The 22,146-nt window shown below is 37.6% G+C and overlaps 1 protein-coding gene across 4 annotated transcripts in view; it reads left to right on the plus strand.

Annotated features, from left to right (window-relative positions):
* Positions 1–21,793, plus strand: part of fermt2 (FERM domain containing kindlin 2) — an 81,368-nt gene extending 59,575 nt beyond the window's left edge. Inside the window, exons 8-16 of one of the 4 annotated variants that reach the window (XM_079633072.1) lie at positions 1,249–1,383; positions 2,715–2,764; positions 5,460–5,584; positions 5,669–5,775; positions 8,896–9,114; positions 13,068–13,088; positions 16,904–17,028; positions 17,263–17,404; positions 18,494–21,787. In XM_079633072.1, the coding sequence (XP_079489198.1) occupies positions 1,249–1,383; positions 2,715–2,764; positions 5,460–5,584; positions 5,669–5,775; positions 8,896–9,114; positions 13,068–13,088; positions 16,904–17,028; positions 17,263–17,404; positions 18,494–18,667 (1,098 nt within the window). In that variant the 3' untranslated portion in view covers positions 18,668–21,787. Of the gene's footprint in view, positions 1–1,248; positions 1,384–2,714; positions 2,765–5,459; positions 5,585–5,668; positions 5,776–8,895; positions 9,115–13,067; positions 13,089–16,903; positions 17,029–17,262; positions 17,405–18,493 lie in introns of all 4 variants that reach the window. The other 3 variants (XM_079633070.1, XM_079633073.1, XM_079633071.1) reach the window with 3 other exon arrangements.
* Positions 21,794–22,146: the final 353 nt, after the last annotated feature.

Below are 22,146 nucleotides of genomic sequence, written 5' to 3' on the forward strand. Positions count from 1 at the left end.
TATTAATCAGTTCACTTTATATACTAGTTATAAACTTAAATGAAAATTAGAAATGTTGCCTTGGCATTTAACTGAAATAAGTTGAAGCACTAACATTATTAAACTGGAAAGGAAGAAAAAACTAAACTAAAACTGAAATAAAAATAAATTAAACCTAAATAGCAATATTTAAAAATTAATAATAATAAGCTAATACAATGACAAAAAATGGCAAAAAAAATAATAAAATTACTAGAATTGCAGCATGTGTGAAAACCATTGAAAACCAAATCATGAACATTTGAAAACAAATATGATATAAATGTTAAATTTCACAAACGCATAACAGTTTAAAATCTAAATAAAATTTGGACGTTTAACATGAACATTTTAGTGACAAATTCACTTATATTTAATTGGAAAAATCATCAAATAACAGTGTTGCATGCAAAATGGAAAAAGGCTAAATATTTGTCCATCTCGCGAGGTCAAAGTAAATATTGTATTAGCCGTTTAATTGTCCATTTATTTTAAACGAGTTCCAGTGATGGCAGTCCTGAAATTTAGGACATACAGTTTAAAACCAATTAATGAAAATGCTACATAAAGAACACATAAAAGTTATAAATGTAAACATTTTAAAATTTCCTTGTACAAATTCAGTTTTAAGTGAGAAAATGCTAGATGTGGGAGAGGGTTAAAGCGACTCTATGTAACTTTTTGTCCGAAATTGACCCTTTGCAGGGAGTTTGATTGACAGGCGATCTGACCAATAATAATTCACCATCCGCCATTTTGTCTGACTAGACAAATTAACTAGAAGGAAGAGATGATCGGTTCACGAACAGACATATTAAAGAGCCACAAAACAGTATTTATTGTTTAAATTTCTTTAAAAAATGACCAAATTTGAAAGGTGAGACTTTGTTTAATATCAAAAGTAACCTGGTCTGTCCTGTCTGTCGGCGTATGTCAGTGTCTCTCTGCTCTGCAATGTATTTTTCACTGAGAGGGGCGTGGCTTGTCAGACATAGCAACAGTAACTAAGGGGGGCGGGTCTTTGCGAACGGTCAATTGATATAATGATTGAGTATATTATGAACTCATGTCTCAGAGAGTTCTTGTTCTTTCGCAAGACTCATGCGGTTTTGTTTATTTACCACTAGAGTTACGTAATGTACCTTTAAATATTGCAATAATTAATTTACAATGTGATGAATTAATAAATGGCAAGACTGTGTTTATTTAGATGTGTGTTTTTCTTTGCAGTACCACATCAACAAGCTGTCCATCATGTCTTCAGACAATCACATGAACAACAGTGAGAAGGAGGTGGACGAGGTCGATGCCGCGCTCTCAGACCTGGAGATCACCTTAGAGGGAGGAAAGACGTCCAACACGCTGGTACTGAAGATTAGTGATCGCAACTTTATTTATTTGTGACCCTTGATCACAGAACCCAGTCTGGAGTCGCACGGGTATATCTGTGGCAATAGCCAACTATACATCGTATGGGTCAAAATTATCCATTTTTCTTTTATGCCAAAAATCATGAGGATATTAAGATCATGTTCCATGAAGATATTTAGTAAATTTCCTACCGTAAATATATAAAACATGTATTTTTGTGAGTGAATGCAGCACAATCGTGAACATAAATGCACAACTTTAAAGGAGATTTTCTCAATGTTTAGATTTTTGCATCCTCAGATTCCAGATTTTCAATAGTTGTTATTAATTTTTAATAGTCGGCCAAATGTTGTCCTATCCTAACAAACCACACATCAATGGAAAGCTTATCTATTCAGCTTTCAGATGATGTTTAAATCTCAATTTCAGTAAATTGACCCATGTGATGTGGTCCAGTGTCACATACAGTTCAAAATTAACTAGAATCGGCACACTGACACTTCTGCTCCCAAGGATTTATTTAAAATGATCAACGTTTCGACCCAAAGGGTCTTCGCCACATATAGCACAATTAAAACAACACAAGTTGACCAATGTGCTTTACAATGTCACAGACCACACACACCACCAACCACACTTTGATCAGACACATGCAGAAATTCTTGCTACTTTTTGTTACATCACTGTATCTGACACACACACACACACACACAACTATACGCCTTTATTACACTTCTGCTTTGAAAAGTAACTTCTAACTTCCGTTGTAACTTGTGTCAATGCAGTGGACATAGCATGTGGTTGTTATGATTTATAAAAAATAAAAAAATAAAAATGGTGTCATTCTGACGCACGTTTCATCGTCAAAAAGTGGAGCACATCTCTATGTGCAATACTTCACAGTCTGACCACTTTTTTGTGTGAAAGAAATGCAAATACAAACAACATATCACATTAAAGAGCATTAGAATTAGATGAGGTTATACATCACATGAAGCATTAATTACGAGTAAAGGCTGCATAAATAAAACAATAATAATGTACTTCCTTTACTTTCAAATATAGTCTCTAAGTATTAGATCAAATTCATATAAAGGAATATAAAACAGTCATGTGATTGAATAGCATTATATTGCAGATTAAATTGGAGTTTAATCCTAACAGACATTACGCAACAACACATTTTTTGTATTATATTACAACAGTGTATTGTGATAATTTTTCTGCCATTAACTTGCAGCTGTTCTGTGGTTCATGATTATAAGAGATCTATAAGGTTTGGGCAACTTTATTTATAACTTTATTAATGCACTTTGTGTTCTCAGGGTGACATCACATCCATTCCTGAACTGGCCGACCATGTAAAAGTCTTCAAGTGAGTTGAAATTGGAAAAATATGGAGGTTTTTTTTATTTTATTTTATTTTATCTCGTATGCCTTAGTGTAAAGCAAAAAAAAAAAAAGGCCTGTTGCCATATTTAGTATGTAGACTGTCGGTCCCACTTTATATTATATATAAGTGGCTTTAAGTACTATGTACTTACATAGAAAAGTAAGTACAATGTACTTGTTGTGTTCATGTTGTACTGTAAAATACTTTTGCTGCTATTGAGGTGTGATAGGGGTTAGGTTAGGGACAGGTGTGCTGGTATGGGTAGGTTTAAGGGTGGTTTAAGGTGTAAGGGACAGGTAAACAGTGTAATTACATAAATTAATTACCGCTGTAATTACAAGCAGGTATTTTAAAAATATAAGTACAATGTAAAAACATATATGTACACAATAAGTCCATTGTATCAAATTATTAATTTCAATGTTAGTACATAGTAGTTAAAGCCACTTAAAGGATTAGTTCACTTTTTAAAAAAACTTTTGCTGATAATTTACTCACCCCCATGTCATCCAAGATGTCCATGTCTTTCTTTCTTCAGTCGAAAAGAAATTAAGGTTTTTGATGAAAACATTCTAGGATTTTTCTCCATGCAATGTAATGTATTGGGTACCAAACGGTTCAAGGTCAAAATGACAGTTTTAGTGCAGCTTCAAATGGCTTTAAACGACACCAGACGATGCATAAGGGTCTTATCTTGCGAAACGATCGCTCATTTCAAAAATAAATAAAAAAGTTTAAGTTTTATAAGCACAAATGCTCGCCTTGCTCTGTTGTGTAATGCACGTTTGTATCATCACGTAATACACAATTACGTTCAAAAGGTCACGGTTGACGTAGCCGGAAGTAACGGTACAGAGTCAGTGTTTACAAGTTGAACGCGCAAACTAAGTCAAACGCCGTTAACAAAAAAGTAATTAAAAGGTAAAACAACAATGTCGGACGATTTTGAACTTAGAGGAGAAGATGATATGGAGTTTTTCGCCCTGCCCTACCTTTTTGAACCGGAATACACAGAGGAAGAATTTAGGCAGATGGAAGAGACTCCAAGAGAATGGAGAGATGGAACATTCACACGTTATGAAACACATTGACGAGAAAAACACGTCAATACATCTAATATAGTAAAAAAAAAAACATACCTCCGTTTGCTGTAAAAACGTACTGGGCACAGCCGACATTTTCAGATAACGGCGATCTCCTTGCTGGGAGGGTTTGAAATCGTCGTTGAAAAAGTGATCACTGCACACTCTATTACTTATTATAGCATGTGCAGGTGTGTTGATATCCAAGTGCAGCGCGAGCAGCCACAGTTTCAATCGCTCAGGATTGTGTATAGGAAATCTATGAAAAGTTACAAATTTCTGTCCTGACGAAAAAGTTCTTTTTGCCTTTATAATATTAATACACCCAGGATACGCACACGAAATGGGCATTTAAAAAAAAAAAAACGTACAAAAAGACATTTGAATATGTGTATATGTTCCTCCTTCCTCACATTGGTAAACACTGACTCTGTACCGTTACTTCCGGCTACGTCAACCGTGACCTTTTGAACGTAATTGTGTATTACGTGACGTTACAAACGTGCATTACACAACAGAGCAAGGCGAGCATTTGTGCTTATAAAACTTAAACTTTTTTATTTATTTTTGAAATGAGCGATCGTTTCGCAAGATAAGACCCTTATGCATCGTCTGGTGTCGTTTAAAGCCATTTGAAGCTGCACTAAAACTGTCATTTTGACCTTGAACCGTTTGGTACCCAATACATTACATTGCATGGAGAAAAATCCTAGAATGTTTTCATCAAAAACCTTAATTTCTTTTCGACTGAAGAAAGAAAGACATGGACATCTTGGATGACATGGGGGTGAGTAAATTATCAGCAAAAGTTTTTTAAAAAGTGAACTAATCCTTTAATATAAAGTGGGACCAGACTGTCTATAAACATTAGTCTGTTTAAAGTGTAAATGCTGTCATTTCTACAACACTATTGGCAACTAAATTAATTCCAGTGTCTGATGTGACATAATATTGGCTCAAACTATGTTGTGAGTGGACCAGCCCTGTTTGACCAACCAATGGTAGGCAAAGAGAAGTGTTTGAAACGCTAGTGGCAAATAAATTACACACTGAAGCTTTTTATAATGTTTTCGTATTTTGTTGAAGGACATGCTGCAAAAAATGCTTTTCTTATGTAGTATTTTTGTCTTGTTTCCAGTCCAAATATCTAAACATTCTTAAATCAAGATGCATTTATTAAAGTAGTAAACTGCCATAAGATATTATGTCTTTTTTTCTAGGGATATAAATCAAAATTAAGTGAGTTTTAAAATGATCTGCCAATGGGGTCAGAAAAATAATCTAGTTTCTGTTTGAAACTTTTAGCTTTTTTTAAGCAACAACTCACTTAATTTTGATTTATTTTCCTAGAAAACAAGACATAATAGATATTTTAAATATTTGGACTGGAAACAAATTAAGAACAAAGTAACAAAAGCAAAGTAAGAAAAGCATTTTTTGCTGTTTTTTTATTTTTTGTTTTGTTTTTTACCCTAATGGCCTTTAATTTAAAGAGAAATTGTCGAAGAGCTGATCTTTTCTTTCAACAGAAGAGAATAATCTCTCATGGAAGTTATTCCCCTTTGATTTTTAACTAACTTTTGCTTGTGCCTCAGACCAAAGAAGCTCACTCTGAAAGGATACAAGCAGTACTGGTGCACGTTCAAGGACATCACCATCTCCTGCTATAAGAGCCGCGAGGAGGCGCACGGCACGCCAGCGCTCCAGATGAACCTGAGAGGTGAACCACACACACACACACACACACCGTTAGAAAGCGTGTTTGCCACATATGCACTGTTTCTCATCCGCTGTTTCTCTATAGGCTGTGAAGTCACACCAGATGTGAACATCTCTGCTCAGAAATTCAACATCAAGTTGCTAATTCCTGTAGCAGACGGTATGAATGAGATCTGGCTGCGGTGTGATCTTGTGAGTGAGATGCTTTTCTATTGAACGCCATACATTACTGTACAGTCAATCACCTCACATATTCACTTCATACATTGCTTTTACTTGCTACTATTTATGCAAAATGTGATTGTGAAATGTGCAAAATTTATGCAAAATGTGAAATTAACAAACAATTGCGTTAGTGGAAATATGAAAAACTTTAAGTGAAATTACATAAAACTTAAAGAAAAATTTAAAGGGTTAGTTCACCCAAACATGTAAACTCTGTCAGTAATTACTCTCCCTCATGTTGTTCAACCCGTCAGACTTTCCTTCATCTTCGGGACACAAATGAAGATATATGTGTGATTAAATCTGAGAGCGCATAGGCTTCTATTGTAATTGAAACTTGCCGGCCCAGAAAGTTAGTAAAGACATCGTTAATATAGTCCAAGTGACTACAGTGGCTCAACCTTAAGTTTATCAAGCGATGAGAATACTTTTTGTGCGCAAAAATAACGACTTTATTCAACTATTAATTTTCTTCTTTGTGGGCCTCGAGTGAGTTCACCGGCAAGTTTCAATTACACATAATTACAATATAAGCCTATGGAGGAGTGAGACAGCTCTCAGATTTAATCACACATATCTTCATTTGTGTCCCGAAGATGAAGGAAAGTCTGACGGGGTTGAACAACATGAGGGAGAGTCATTACTGACAGAGTTTACATTTTTGGGTGAACTAACCCTTTAAACGTATTTTATTTCAGCTAGCGCCTAAAGGCTGCAATACACCACAGATTTTTGCCCCGATTTGCAGTCTGGACGAGTCAAAAATAGTTGCTGAAAATCTGTTTGCAGATGTGGTCAGTCGAAGTTGACAGATTTCACAGAAAATCGCATTGGTGTATGATGGGCACAGACTCAGACCAGTCGGAGGATATCAAAACATGCTTGATATGTTGAGCCGGATATCATGGTGAACGACATAGGGCTGGGCGATTAAACTATATCATATCGAGATCACCATTAACATTTAGCTGTGAACATTTTTACTCTATATGGATTAATCTAACAGCCTATCACACAGCAGACATTTCAGTTAGTTTCATTTAAGTTTTTTTTTTATTTCCAGTTAATAATTTTAGTGCTTCAGCTCAAACTTATTTCAGTTTATAACATTTATAATTTTCGTTTAGTTTTTCATATATTGTTTTATTTTATTTCAGCTTTATTTAAATTAACAGAAAAATTTTAATAGTTTTATTTAATGATAAATACTCTCTTGATGTACTAAAATAACTCAAACTGAAATAAAAATGAATAAAAACTATATATATATATATATATACATACATATTATTATTATTATTATAAAAAAAATGTTTTACAATAACTACTATAAATGACAAAAACACAACAATGTTACTAAAACAAAAATAATAAAATAAAAAGAGAGAATACAAAATAAAAACGAATTCAAATAAAGTCTTCCTGTAGTCAATAATTGTATCCCTTAAAACTCATCTTTGATCACCAAAATTACATATTTAAAAGTTTTTTCCTTGAAAAATATATTTCTTCATGCCTTAAAATATCTTGAATGTAACTCGACACCCTTGCCTCATTTAGTACGCGCGGTTCTATGAATATGCAAATGAGCCCCGCCTCCACTCACTCAGAGATCCACTGGTTGACGATCACACGTTGATCTGATTGGTTACAAGGTAGTGTGTGACGTGACGTCAGAAACACCAGCGATTTCAAACCGTGTTTTTGAGACTGTGTTTGGTTCACTGCAGTTTTAAGCAGAAAATACTCAGCAATGCTGTCCACTTATGAACTTACACATGGTTTGTCTTAAAACATATTAAAAACACCACATAGACACATAAACAACATTAAAACTTTTTTTAAGAGCTTTAAAATAACAATAATCAGGGATGTGATTTTTCCGGATTAATCCGGAATTCCGGATTTTCCGACCAGAAAATGTGACCTACGTGAATCATGCAGATCTGTTAAAAACAAAAAAAAAACAGACTGTGCTCCATACGGCGTAGCGCGTGCATTACAGAGGGAGAGAGAGCAAGAGAGACCGCGCGCGTGTGCCTCATGAAGTACATGTAAGACAAACTGTTTCTACATTATCTCGCTTATATGGCAACCTCACATTATCCGATTATTAACCGTTAACTGATAAGATGGTAACACTTTTCAATAAGGTTCATTCAGCGCTGCCGCTCCCACCACACGCATAACGCACTGTGCGTAGGGTGCCGAGTGCTGAGGGGGCACCAACAAATAGTCTAATGAAAAATCAATAATTATATTTTAATAATTATATTAAATATATAGCTCACTGATGGCCGCAAATAGTTTCTCCCGGAATCTAGAGCGAGCGAGTGAGCGCGCCCGCGAGACAGAGACTGTGCTTCAAACCGCGTAGCGCGTGCATGACAGAGGGAGAGAGAGAGCAAGAGACCGCGCGCGTGTGCCTCGTGAAGGACATGTAAGACAAACTCTACATTATCCCGCTTATTACATGGCTACATACTAAATAAATCAATAATTTGACTCAAAATATTGATTTTAAAAGGAGTTTATTTATTTAAAAACTATTTATATTGCTTCCGCTAAAGAAAATAGTCCGTCTCACTTCTCGTACTCAAGTAGAAGTAGATACTTGTGTTAAAAAATGCTCTGGTAAAAGTAGAAGTAGCCTACTGATTTAACTTCTTTACTCAAGTTAAAGTACCAAAGTACAGGTTTGGAAATTTACTTAAAGTATAAAAGTAAAAGTAGCCATGCGAATGATTTAACCATTTTTTTTATGCAAAGCTAATGTTACCTGGCCCACACAAATGCTTGAGTCCAAGCTGAGAAACCTAAGTGGATATGGAAGAAAGGTTCTTTATAAGCCATTGCCTACATTTTAAATGGATGTCTGCAAAATAGGCCTAAAACATCACATAGCCTAACGTTATATGATTATTGTGACAGAGACTGGGATTCCAGGTTAATGAGATTCTGACTGAGTAGCAAGATATGAATTCAAGTATCAGTATATTTTCCTGCTTTTTTGTCCTTAGCCAATCACATGCCTGTATAATAGTATCTCAACGCTAGTAAACTAACATCTCTTGCCCTGTGCCTCAGGAGAAGCAGTACGCTCAGTGGATGGCAGCGTGCCGCTTGGCCTCGAAGGGGAAGACGATGGCTGATAGTTCCTACAACCTGGAGGTCCAGAACATACTGTCCTTCCTGAAGATGCAGCACATGAACCCTGATCCTCAGATCATAGAGCCCATCACCACCGACATCAACCCTGAGTGTCTGGTGTCTCCACGATACCTGAAGAAATACAAGAACAAGCAGGTAAATAAAAGAGGCTGAGGCTCTGAGAGAGATCGGTGTGCCACTGCAGCGCAGAACACAAACCGAGAACTAAAGGCAGACCGTACATAACGAAACATAGTGGTGCATACAGTCAGTCACAGGCGATCCACACTCCAGTCCAGGAGGGGGCGCACGCTAATGCAACAACAGGAAAAAGAGCAGAAGAAGAAGAGATGATCCATTCACGAACCCAAAACAAGAGCTTGCTAGTAGCCTATAGAGACAGAGCGTAACGCATCATAATCTGAAGACCACGCCCACCGGGGGAGAAACAATCCAACCGTCTCCATTGACTCTGCATTGCGAGAGGCTGCCTCCTTGCCATTTCTTTCTTCTAACTAAAGACAGAAACATGCCTAAAAGCTGCTGTGTGACGAGGTGTACAGCAAACAAGCTAAGAAACACAGAAATAAGTTTTTATAAGCTGTCGACCCGAAAAAACAAGCGTTTAATGACTTAAAAGTGGACTCACTTCTGTGTACCGTTACACCCCTAATACATAGTAATAAACAGCAGCATTTTAAATATTAAATTTTTTATACATCTATTTGACTATTTGGTCGAGATACAACTATTGAAAATCTGGAATCTGAGGAAGCAAAAAACATTGAGAAAATCTCCTTTAAAGTTGTGCATTTATGTTCACGATTGTGCTGCACTCACTCACAAACATACATGTTTTATATATTTACGGCAGGACATTTACTAAATATCTTCATGGAACATGATCTTAATATCCTAATGATTTTTGGCATAAAAGAAACATTTATAATTTTGACCCATACAATGTATAGTTGGCTATTGCCACAGATATACCCGTGCGGCTCCAGACTGGGTTTGTGGTCCAGGGTCACATATTACTTTTTATCAGGAATCAGGAATCTAGGAGGCCGAACATTTAAATGTTCCGAACTCGTATTCAATTTTACAATAATTTTACATTTATGCATTTGGCAGACGCTTTTATTCAAAGCGACTTACATTGCATTTCAAGGTACACTTTTACATTCTTATCAATTCTAGCTTTCCTTTGGAATCGACCCCATGACCTCAGCGTTGCAAGCGCAGCGCTCTACTGTTTGAGCTACAGGAAGGCTACACACCAATCATGAGTTCTGTGACCCCTAATACATAGTAATAAACAGCAGTATATTAAATGCAGGGTGTCCGCGGAGTCATAAAATGTCTTAAATTTAATAATAAGAATTTTAGGCCATAAAAAGTCATAAAAACGTCCGGATTTTCCGTACAAGGTCATAAATTACATTTAGCCACGTCTTAAATTGATATGCTCGTTCATTCATTGGTTCTAGCATTGCCTTTTCCCCCCGAAAATGCGCTGGCGGCATAATGTTAAATGCGCCAAAAGCGGAACGAAACTCATTTGAACCGCGCGCCACACGGACCGTTTATCCGCTCGGCTCAAAGTCCAAACGGCAGCGCAGCGCGAGCTCACTAGAGCAGACGCGTTTACTCTGATCGCTCTCGGTCACGAGATCCAGTGAGAAGCGCTTGAATTCAGCGAAGAACACAAATGTCTCAGTGATTTAAACCAGTTTAAAGGCAGATGAAGCGGCGCTGACGAACATGAGACACACTGAGCGCAGCGATACAGTCAGAAGCTTTTCCGTCTACAAATTCCCATAATTTACCACGGATTTACTATAAAGTTAGCCTATTAATATTAACTGCACCATCTGGGATATATATATTGAATTGTATTATATTATTATTGTAGACAATGTATTAAAGGACTAATGAAATATAATTACAGTATTTAATAATGTATTTAGGTTACTGTTTTTCATACATTTCATGAAGATATCAAAGTCAACACAAACCTGTTTCAAGACTTTACCCCCATTAGCACATGCAGAAACTAAGAAATTAGTTTTCCAATAAAGATATTTTTTAGTTAAGGACCTAATGTCAAATGTTTGAATGTTCTACCTCAGATTTGTGAAATTTTCCCCTGTTTGGCAAGTGTTTGTCATGATATGTTCTGACAATAAAGAGTTGTCTAAAACCACAATTAACGCTCTACAACTTTCACTTAGGAGCAAAAATATGCCTTTAAACTTGAAAGAAATAAAGATTTGACATTTATCGTGATAATTATCTATATCGACTAATATAAAAAGTTATTTTTCGTAATTCGTGTAGGTCATAAATTTAAATCATAATGGTCATAAAAAGGTCTTAAAAAGTCTTACATTTGACTGACTAAACCCTGCAGAAACCCTGTAAATATATCACTGAGCCCTAAATGGTAATGGTAATTTTTTTTACACAAATTAAATCAAAATAGTCCGCTTCTTCTAAATGTATGCGCTAAACACGACAATTTTGCATCTGTGAAATTTGTCAAAATAATGTTTTTTGGTTATACTTGATTGAAAAACAAGAGAAAAGTGTAAGTATGCAGGGAGGGAGTGTGTGTGGGAGTCCTCAGACTGTGTGCTCCTGTGTGCCGCTGGTGTCGTCTTACAGTGGCCCTGGACTCAATCCAGGCCCTGTGATGCATGCTGGGGGATGGTGGGCTTCCCGTCCTCATCTCACTCGCTCCCCCACCAGCGTAAAGCTGCCAGAAACTTTGAGGAGTCGGGGTGGGGTCTTCAGAAACAGGCGGGAAGGACATACAGGAAACAAGCCATGCCTGGGAATGTGGAGAGGGAGTCTGGGAAGAAGACAGAAGACAATGTGATCGCGAGTTCAGAAGATTCCTGAACACTGCAAGACAAGCTCCGATTCTTTTCTTCAAAGGCTTCCTCTGGGATTTCACTCCCAGATCACGTGGGATAGAAAGCACTTGCTTTGGGAAACAAGGATAGATGACTTTCTCACTTCCCGACTGGTTTAACTTAACAAGAGCAACAGAGCGGATGTAGTCATCCAAATGGTGGGGAATTTCAGAGGTCTCTCCAGTAGTATTGGGTTTTAAGTGTGTGTGGCGCCGCCTTGTGGAGTCAAGGGTGTGTGTGGTTTGATGTGGGATAAGAAATGCTCAGGTTAATCATAAACTACTCAGCCATGAACTTTGGACCCCTTTTATATCTTTAAAATCCTGTTTCTAGACTTTTAAAGGTAAATCGATTTGTTCTCAGCACAAAATAATTTATTTTTATGTTTCATTATTTATTTTATATCTTTAGTTTATATATTTTTATTTAGAGCTTAAAGAACAAACCAAGAGATATAAAAAAAAGCTTGATGACAAACTTTGATCTGAAACTTTCAAACAAGGCTTTAAGGTTTTACTCAGATATAAAATAATACCATATTAGACTACTTTAGACTGCATTTTATTTTAAGGTGTCATTGTCACAGTGCAATTATACATTTAAGTATAATTAATAAGTAATATTAAGCAACTACATTTACTTACTATAGGGTTAGGGTAGGATTAGGGTTTAGTTGAGGGTTATTTGCATGTATTTATGCATAATTTACTTTTTATTACTATGGTAAGTACATGTAACATATGTAACAAGGACACAATGTACAATAGTGTTACCGAAACCTCTTACATTTTTTTCCGAAAGTCAGATCTGCTAGAAAAGATGTAGTGTCAAGCCAACATAATAAACCATAAGATGAGTGAGTCTTACATTAGTGCTTAAACTGAGCTTTCCCATTATAATCAGTAAAGATGAATCTACACTAGGATCGGCCACAGAGTTTGAACTAGTCTTCTGCTTGCTTCGGTGGTATAGCAGGATCCCTCAGGGTAGTTGTACATGTACTCTGCTCTCTCTCCTGCCTAAAGTGAGCCTCTCCTGCTGTATACTGATGTGCGCCCTGCCCTCTTCTCTCTCTCTGTGCATTAACGGTTGTTTTGATTCTGTTATTCTGCTTGTTTGCTGCATTGTTCATTTATTTGCTTTTCCCTTGTTTCCTCTCTGTGTCCCTCCTCCTGTTTCCACCCTCCTCAGCCTGGCTTTGTCAGGGACTTGGTAAGTCACTCGTTTGACAGCTGGTAAATGTCCGTGACTCACTAACACTGGTGCTGTGTCTTATTTCACTCATCCTTCTATTAACCACTTTACCATTTATTGCTGTAACTCAACTCAAAAGCTTGCATTTCACGTTTATTATTATTATTATTATTATTTAAAGATCATGTTTTTGAGTCACTGGTGTCTCCCCATGAACAGCTGTTTGCCTGAATGATGTTGAGTGAATGAATGCTGTAAACACTCAAATAATGTATAAGCACTCATTTCATGGATATTTTAGAAATATTCTAATGAATATAGAAGCAACTTGGTAGTCTCATGACTCATGTCAGCCTTGTTTTTTTTTTGTTTTTTTTTCAAGCATGATTATATTCCTAAATATAACCTTATTGTTATTATTATTATCATTATTATTACAATTATTGTTTTGTGATATTTATTTAGATGACACAATGCCTTTTCCTGCAGCTCCTAAAGGGACATGGTGACGGTAAAAAAAAAGACATGGGATGAAAATGATATGCAAATCTTTTGTGATGAACGCAACGTCTCTTTGGGGAATGCAATAGTCTCTTTGGGGAACGCAATAGTTTCTTTGGGGAACGCAATAGTTTTGCGAGCGAATGTAAAGTTTCTTGGGGGACGCAATAGTTTTTGATAGCGAATGTAAAGTTTCTTGGGGGGATGCAATAGTTTTGCAAGCGAATGTAAAGTTTTTTTGGGGGGGACGCAATAGTTTTACGTAAGAATGTAAAGTTTATTGGGAAAACGCAATAGTTTCACGGGTAAATGTAAAGTTTTTTGGGGGACGCAATAGTTTTGCAAGCGAATGTAAAGTTTCTTGGGGGACCGCAATAGTTTTGCGAGCGAATGTAAAGTTTCTTGGGGGACGCAATAGTTTTGCGAGCGAATGTAAAGTTTCTTTGGGCGGACGCAATAGTTTTGCGAGCGAATGTAAAGTTTCTTGGGGGACGCAATAGTTTTACGAGCGAATGTAAAGTTTCTTGGGGGACGCGCTAGTTTTGCAAGCGAATGTAAAGTTTCTTGGGGGACGCAATAGTTTTGCAAGCGAATGTAAAGTTTCTTGGGGGACGCAATAGTTTTGCGAGCGAATGTAAAGTTTCTTTGGGGGACGCAATAGTTTTGCGAGCGAATGTAAAGTTTCTTGGGGGACGCAATAGTTTTACGAGCGAATGTAAAGTTTCTTTGGGGGACGCAATAGTTTTGTGAGTGAATGTAAAGTTTCTTGGGGGACCGCAATAGTTTTGCGAGTGAATGTAAAGTTTCTTTGGGGACCGCAATAGTTTTGCGAGCGAATGTAAAGTTTCTTGGGGGACGCAATAGTTTTGCGAGCGAATGTAAAGTTTCTTTGGGCGGACGCAATAGTTTTGCGAGCGAATGTAAAGTTTCTTGGGGGACGCAATAGTTTTACGAGCGAATGTAAAGTTTCTTGGGGGACGCAATAGTTTTACGAGCGAATGTAAAGTTTCTTGGGGGATGCAAGAGTTTTGCGAGCGAATGTAAAGTTTCTTTTGGGACGTAATAGTTTCACGGACGAATGTAAAGTTTCTTTGGGGGACGCAATAGTTTCACGGACGAATGTAAAGTTTCTTTGGGGGACGCAATAGTTTTAAGAGCGAATGTAAAGTTTCTTGGGGGACGCAATAGTTTTGTGAGTGAATGTAAAGTTTCTTTGGGGGACGCAATAGTTTTGCGAGTGAATGTAAAGTTTCTTTGGGGAACGCAATAGTTTTGCGAGCGAATGTAAAGTTTCTTTGGGGGGCGCAATAGTTTTGCGAGCGAATGTAAAGTTTCTTTGGGGGGCGCAATAGTTTTGCGAGCGAATGTAAAGTTTCTTGGGGGGCGCAATAGTTTTGTGAGCGAATGTAAAGTTTCTTTGGGGGGCGCAATAGTTTTGCGAGCGAATGTAAAGTTTCTTTGGGCGGACGCAATAGTTTTGCGAGCGAATGTAAAGTTTCTTTGGGCGGACGCAATAGTTTTGCGAGCGAATGTAAAGTTTCTTGGGGGACGCAAGAGTTTTGCGAGTGAATGTAAAGTTTCTTGGGGGGCGCAATAGTTTTGTGAGTGAATGTAAAGTTTCTTTGGGGGACGCAATAGTTTTGCGAGCGAATGTAAAGTTTCTTTGGGGGACGCAATAGTTTTGCTAGCGAATGTAAAGTTTATTGGGGTGCGCAATAGTTTTGCGAGCGAATGTAAAGTTTCTTGGGGGACGCAATAGTTTTGTGAGTGAATGTAAAGTTTCTTTGGGGGACGCAATAGTTTTGTGAGTGAATGTAAAGTTTCTTGGGGGACGCAATAGTTTTGCGAGCGAATGTAAAGTTTCTTTGGGGGACGCAATAGTTTTGCGAGCGAATGTAAAGTTTCTTTGGGGGACGCAATAGTTTCACAGGCGAATGTAAAGTTTCTTGCGGGGCGCAATAGTTTTGCGAGTGAATGTAAAGTTTCTTGGGGGACGCAATAGTTTTGTGAGCGAATGTAAAGTTTCTTGGGGGACGCAATAGTTTTGTGAGCGAATGTAAAGTTTCTTTGGGGGACGCAATAGTTTTGCGAGCGAATGTAAAGTTTCTTTGGGGGACGCAATAGTTTTGCGAGTGAATGTAAAGTTTCTTGGGGGACGCAATAGTTTCACGGACGAATGTAAAGTTTCTTGGGGGATGCAATAGTTTTGCGAGCGAATGTAAAGTTTCTTGGGGGGCGCAATAGTTTTTGCGAGTGAATGTAAAGTTTCTTTGGGGGACGCAATAGTTTTGCGAGCGAATGTAAAGTTTCTTGGGGGGCGCAATAGTTTTTGCGAGTGAATGTAAAGTTTCTTTGGGGGACGCAATAGTTTTGCGAGTGAATGTAAAGTTTCTTGGGGGACGCAATAGTTTTGCGAGCGAATGTAAAGTTTCTTGGGGGACGCAATAGTTTTGCGAGTGAATGTAAAGTTTCTTGGGGGACGCAATAGTTTTGCGAGCGAATGTAAAGTTTCTTGGGGGGCGCAATAGTTTTGCGAGCGAATGTAAAGTTTCTTTGGGCGGACGCAATAGTTTTGTGAGTGAATGTAAAGTTTCTTTGGGGGACGCAATAGTTTTGTGAGTGAATGTAAAGTTTCTTTGGGGGACGCAATAGTTTTGTGAGTGAATGTAAAGTTTCTTTGGGGGACGCAATAGTTTTGCGAGCGAATGTAAAGTTTCTTTGGGGGACGCAATAGTTTTGCGACCGAATGTATTGCGTGAGAATGTAAAGTTTTCTTCCCATCTTATATTTTTTTCTTCCCATCTCTTATGTTCACATTGGGGCTCAGTAATTTTCACTGTAATCAACGCATTATTTGTCTTATAGGATGTTTAAAATCTTAGTGAAATATTTTTTTTTGAAAGGGGCCTCTGTGTAATTCAAAGACCCTTTTAGGCAGTTTTTTAGCATGTCAGCTGATAAAAGTTTTGATGAAGCAAGTCATTGATCAGTGGGGAGGCTCCAGTGACATAACTCATCTCTTTATGTGAAAATGTTTCATGCTCTGGGAAAATAGGGAAAATAGCTGGGATTGCAATGGCTTCTGTGTATGTATGTATGTTAAGTCGCATGTATAACGGATCATAACGGTTGCTTGAACGAGAGGAGGCGTCTCATGTGTTCACAGTGATATTAGTGGTGATTGGATACAGCAGTTTCATGTTAAAGTGTCTGGTGTTGCATTCTTCTCTGGGGTTGTTTCCTAATGTCTGTGTGCTCACTCTGTACTTCTGCTTAAGTTATGATTGCTTGTAGCGCTTGTTTATTAATGTTCACATACGCATTATCCTCAGATTTCCGCCCGTATTCTGGAAGCTCATCAGAACGTGGCCCAGATGAGCCTCATTGAGGCCAAGATGCGCTTCATACAGGCATGGCAGTCCTTGCCAGAGTTTGGAATGACCCATTTTCTTGCCAAGTAAGTTTCTTCTAGAAAACTTGATGTTTCTGTCAGACATCTTGATTAATTGATTGGCGGCCAATAAAAACCCTTGTTGAAGGATAGACAGCTCTAGGACATGTTACTGTTAGAAATTTGGTCTCAGAAGAAGAAGAATAAGCTTCAAAAATTCTGGTTCTTTCATCTTTTACTTGCTTTTACTTTAAATGTCTCTATATTTCTGTTGTTAATTGTTAAATGTCATCAAATTAGGTTTCAGGGGGGCAAGAAAGATGAGCTGATTGGCATCACCTACAACAGACTGATCCGTATGGACGCCAGCACAGGAGACGCCATCAAGACCTGGCGCTTCAGCAACATGAAACAGTGGAACGTCAACTGGGAGATCAAGATGGTAAGATGCTCTTTATGTTACACCTTCATCCCATGATGTTATTCAGCACGTTTACATGAACACCAATACGCTGATAACTGCCAAAAATCATTTTATTGAAATAACCCGATTTACCGGTTTACATGCAGATCAATAACCCGGCAATGCAAGTAATCGCGTTAACAAGACTGTATTAAAAAAATAATGTTAGTTCACCCAAAAATTACTACCCAATTAATTACTCACCCATTAATCATTAATTACTCATGTCGTTCCAAACCCGTAAGACTTTCCTTCATCTTCGGAACACAAATTAATTAATCTTTTTAATGAAATCTAAGAGATTTTTGTCCCTCCAGCCTCCACACAACTACCGCTGTCAAGCCCCAGAAAGGTGCAAATCATTAAAGTCATCCATGTGACAGTTTTACGAAGTGCACGAGTGCTTAGTTTGTGCAAAAAAATATATACAAAATATTAATCTCCAACGTGCGCTCATGAGAACACCACGAAGGAAGCCAGATGTTCATCGCCATTGGCCTGTCCATTAAACATGACCAGTACTCGTATATAGATCGTCATAAACACCATCAGGATAACACACACAACACTACATTATGAGAAGAAACATTTACAACTATTTAAAATATAATCATATGTGATGGGAATACCCTTTTACTGTTTTTCACCATAAATTCATAATTCACTATCAATCAGACAACAAGGCAAGTATCGTATTTTCCGGACTATAAGTCGCTCCGGAGTATAAGTCGCATCAGTCAAAAAATGCGTCATGAAGAGGAAAAAAACATATATAAGTCGCACTGGACTATAAGTCGCATTTATTTAGAAATTTATTTCACAAAATCCAAGATCAAGAACAGACTTTTAATCTGGAAAGGCAAGTTATTCAGCTGCACAACAGCACACAGAACAACAGCTGAAGGTGTCCGGTGTGTTAGCGTCACACATTAACAGTTATTCAGCGACACAACAGCATAAAGAACATATACCTGGGAGGCTGAATAGGCTAAACTAACATTAGCCAGTGAGTCCAGCAAGCAAGTTACTATACAAATAAACGTGTTTTCTGCTGTGCTCTCGCGTCAGGTGACGGTGGAGTTTGCGGACGAGCCCAGTCTGGCCTTCATCTGTGCGGAGGTGGACTGTAAAGTGGTGCACGAGTTCATCGGCGGATACATCTTCCTCTCCACGCGTGCCAAAGACCAGAACGAGTCTCTGGACGAGGAGATGTTCTACAAGCTGACCAGCGGCTGGGTCTGAGACTCGCTCGCACCGCTTCACTCTCTCTCTCCCTCTGTCTCCTTTAACAGCTCCATCGTAAGAGTTTGAAAACCGAAACGTTTCTCTTTTATCATTTCCGTGTAACACTAGCAGAAGTGCCGAGACCTGCTGCTTCCCTCCAGACGCGAAGCATTAAACGCTGACCGTTACATAGCCATGACCTTTCACCCCTGAATAGAAATATCCCCATTATTTATTTGTCACTAATTTACGTCGCATCTCTCCGGGTAATTGTTGAATGTGTCCGTGCTCGTCTCTGATGATGATGACCGTGTCACATTAATGTGATGTTTATAGACTCTAGAGAAGGATTTGCTACGCTAGCTTCTGAACGCTGAGCACGTGACGCTACACGTTCGAGTTGGTCGTTTCTAAGCACTTCTAGCGTGAGGTGAGTCTCTGCATCGATAAGCTGACGTTTGAACACTACATTTAATGACAGATATTTTTTTACACTATGAAGAAGGAGAGTCGCCCACTTTTTGTAGCAAACCGCTTGCAGTGACGCAACATAGGAGAATTATGAATCTGCTTTTCAAGCTCATTGATTTCTTTTTAATATTATTTTCTTCCTGTTATTTTATTCATCACTCTTTATTGTGAACCAGTATAGTATTATTCAAAAGTGTTTCTTTAATACCCACCAGCGATAGGTCACAAACCATGCAATTCACTTTTTTTTTCTTTTTTCCAAAATGAAGGATTGTTAAATGAAGTATTAGATTTGTTTTTGTATCTAATGTATAAAAAAACACAGGTTTTAAAAAAGAAATTGTACAGTTATTTTTTTGCTGCTTTTTTCTGTCATTTTTTGGAAGTGTATGTTTTCCAGAAGAGAGGGGAAAAAAAAGCCATTTTTTGACATTTGCCTCAAAATGCCTGTCGATCTGAAGGACTCTTAGAAAGATATATATATAAGTGCATATGAAGAAGTGGAAAAGCTCCTGGCAGGAATAAAATCATGTCGATGTAGCCGTTCTTTACGTCTCCGGCGAGGAGGAGCGTTTGATGAGTTTATTGAGTGTCTTCTGCCTTAACTGATAAATATCAAGAACATATAGCCTTTATCCACACTAATGAAGGCCAGCAGAACTTCTTGTCAGTATTTTCTCCTAATGTCTCCCCGTATGAAGGTGGCTTCACAGCCAGAAATGAAGGTTATTATTATTAATATTTGTTTATTTGGTTTTGTTTTCTCAGATGCCAGCAGTGCGTTGCATGGCCTGCTGTTTTAAGATTGTAAAAATGCCATTTACCTGACAAACACATAAATAAAATCATTTTTATTTAAAATCGTATGATGAGGATGATTCAGCCGGCACTTTTTTTCCCATCAGCCCTGCAGTGTCCCGTCTTCACCACACGAGAGCAGGCCTGGAAACCTCTGTGCAGGTTTACTGAGAGATGCAACCGCTTCACAATCCTACGTTGAGGCTTTAGAGGGATACACACCCACAGATGACCGTGCGCTCGTCGTTTACTCCCCCTCATCACATCTCTACAGTATTTCTTTCTTTCTTCAGAGATTTTGAGGAATATATTCCATCTCTGAGTTGGTATAATGTGAGTGATCGGGTGCTCACACACAACGATCTCCATAATATCCATAATCCATACGCAGTGTTGGGGAAAGTTACTTTTAAAAGTAACGCATTACAATATTGCGTTACTCCCTTAAAAAGAAACTAATTGCATTACCTAGTTACTTTTTTAGGAAAGTAATGCGTTACGTTACTTTTGCGTTACTTTTTCCCCCACCTGGGCTGGGCTTGTTTTTTTATTACACAAAAGTTCTATTTTTGGGCAAATGTAAAGACCCTTTCACACCAAAAGTGAAATAATAATCCTCAGGCTGAAGGACATGTGTACAGTAGAGGAGAGCACACAAGCAAACCTTTCTATCTATCTATAGTCATTTCTGCTTATTTAACTGAATCATCGAAGATCAGAAGCAAGTACATTGGTCAATAAAGTGAGATTAAATGCATAAAAAATCATGTTTTATTTAACATATTTAGTTATTTGAGGTTTGCATAGTATTCTGATTCTGCATTTCACTGATTTTATTCATTTTGAGGAATATTGAGTATTTTTGTTGTGCAAGTAAGATGAGTAAATGCTCACATTTAGTCTAGAACTACAATAAACATCATGTTCACACACACACACACACACACAACGCCTCTGCACTTTGATTTGTCTCAACATGAGAGCTGTCAGTCAATAAATGGGAAAACAAAGTAACTTGCATTACTTATTTGAAAAAGTAACTCAGATATTTTGTTGTAAATCTTAAAAGTAATGCGTTACTTTACTAGTTACTTGAAAAAGTAATCTGATTACATAACTCAAGTTACTTGTTATGCATTTCCCCCAACACTGTCCATACGATCCCAGGGGATGAACCGATGTCTTCTGAAGCCGAACGATAGGTGTGTGTAGGAAAAATACTGACGTTTTAACCATAAATCATTGCTTTCGGTCTACATTTGCGTGCGACTTCCAGAGATGGATTATTTCCCTAAACGTCTTCATTTGTGTTTATCTGACAAAAAGAAAGAGGATGAGTGAATGATGCGAGAACTTCCCTTTTTTTTTTCGGGGTGGAGTATCCCTTTAAACATTAGTATTTAGACACTTTGGTATCTGCATAATGATGAATTGAAAATGTAGCCACTCTACATTTGATTTACTTTGAACAAGCAACACGCTAAACAACATTCTGTGCTAATAGTTCAACAATAACCTCACAGTGTTTGAGTTTTTGTTCACAGTTAGTGTGAAACCGAGTCGCTGTGTGTTCTCCTGTTTCCCGGACTCAGTTCTGTCATGTGTTTAGTGCTGATGATGGTTTACATTTGCTCTGTTCAAAGGTTATTTAAAACATCAATAATGAGCTGCAGCACGGGTGAAGAGTTCATTTTTAACTCATGATTATGACGTATCACATTGTCTTTTTCATTTTGATGTATGAATATTTGATTCTGTTTTTGAATGACCGTAAACATGGCACAACTAACTAGTTGATGTTGTTGGTCTTCTGTGACAGAGCTTTAACCAAAGACCTCCTCTCATTGGAGATATTTATGTATTGTAAGAGCAGTCAAATAAATATACAAGAAAAACTACTTAATTTTACATTTTTGTTTAATCCTGCGTTTTGGTTTAAAAAAAAAAACGTCCACTTTGACATGATATCTTGTCAATAACTGTGGCAAAACAGTTCTTCACATATTCATTTTTAGTAAGAAGACTATTGCTTATTGTTAGACATGTACATGAACATCTGCAGATGCTCACTTTAAAAGTGTATAGTTATATAAAGAAATTCATATATAGGTACAATTCATATTTGACTACAGAATCGAAATGATCGCTGCATGTAACTAGTTTATGGCATAATGGAGAGGAAATATGTGCTATTTATCATTTTGCCTATGTTTAATAATTAGATCATG

This window comes from Phoxinus phoxinus (assembly GCF_949152265.1).
Source record: "Phoxinus phoxinus genome assembly, chromosome: 13".
Lineage (NCBI taxonomy): Eukaryota > Metazoa > Chordata > Actinopteri > Cypriniformes > Leuciscidae > Phoxinus > Phoxinus phoxinus.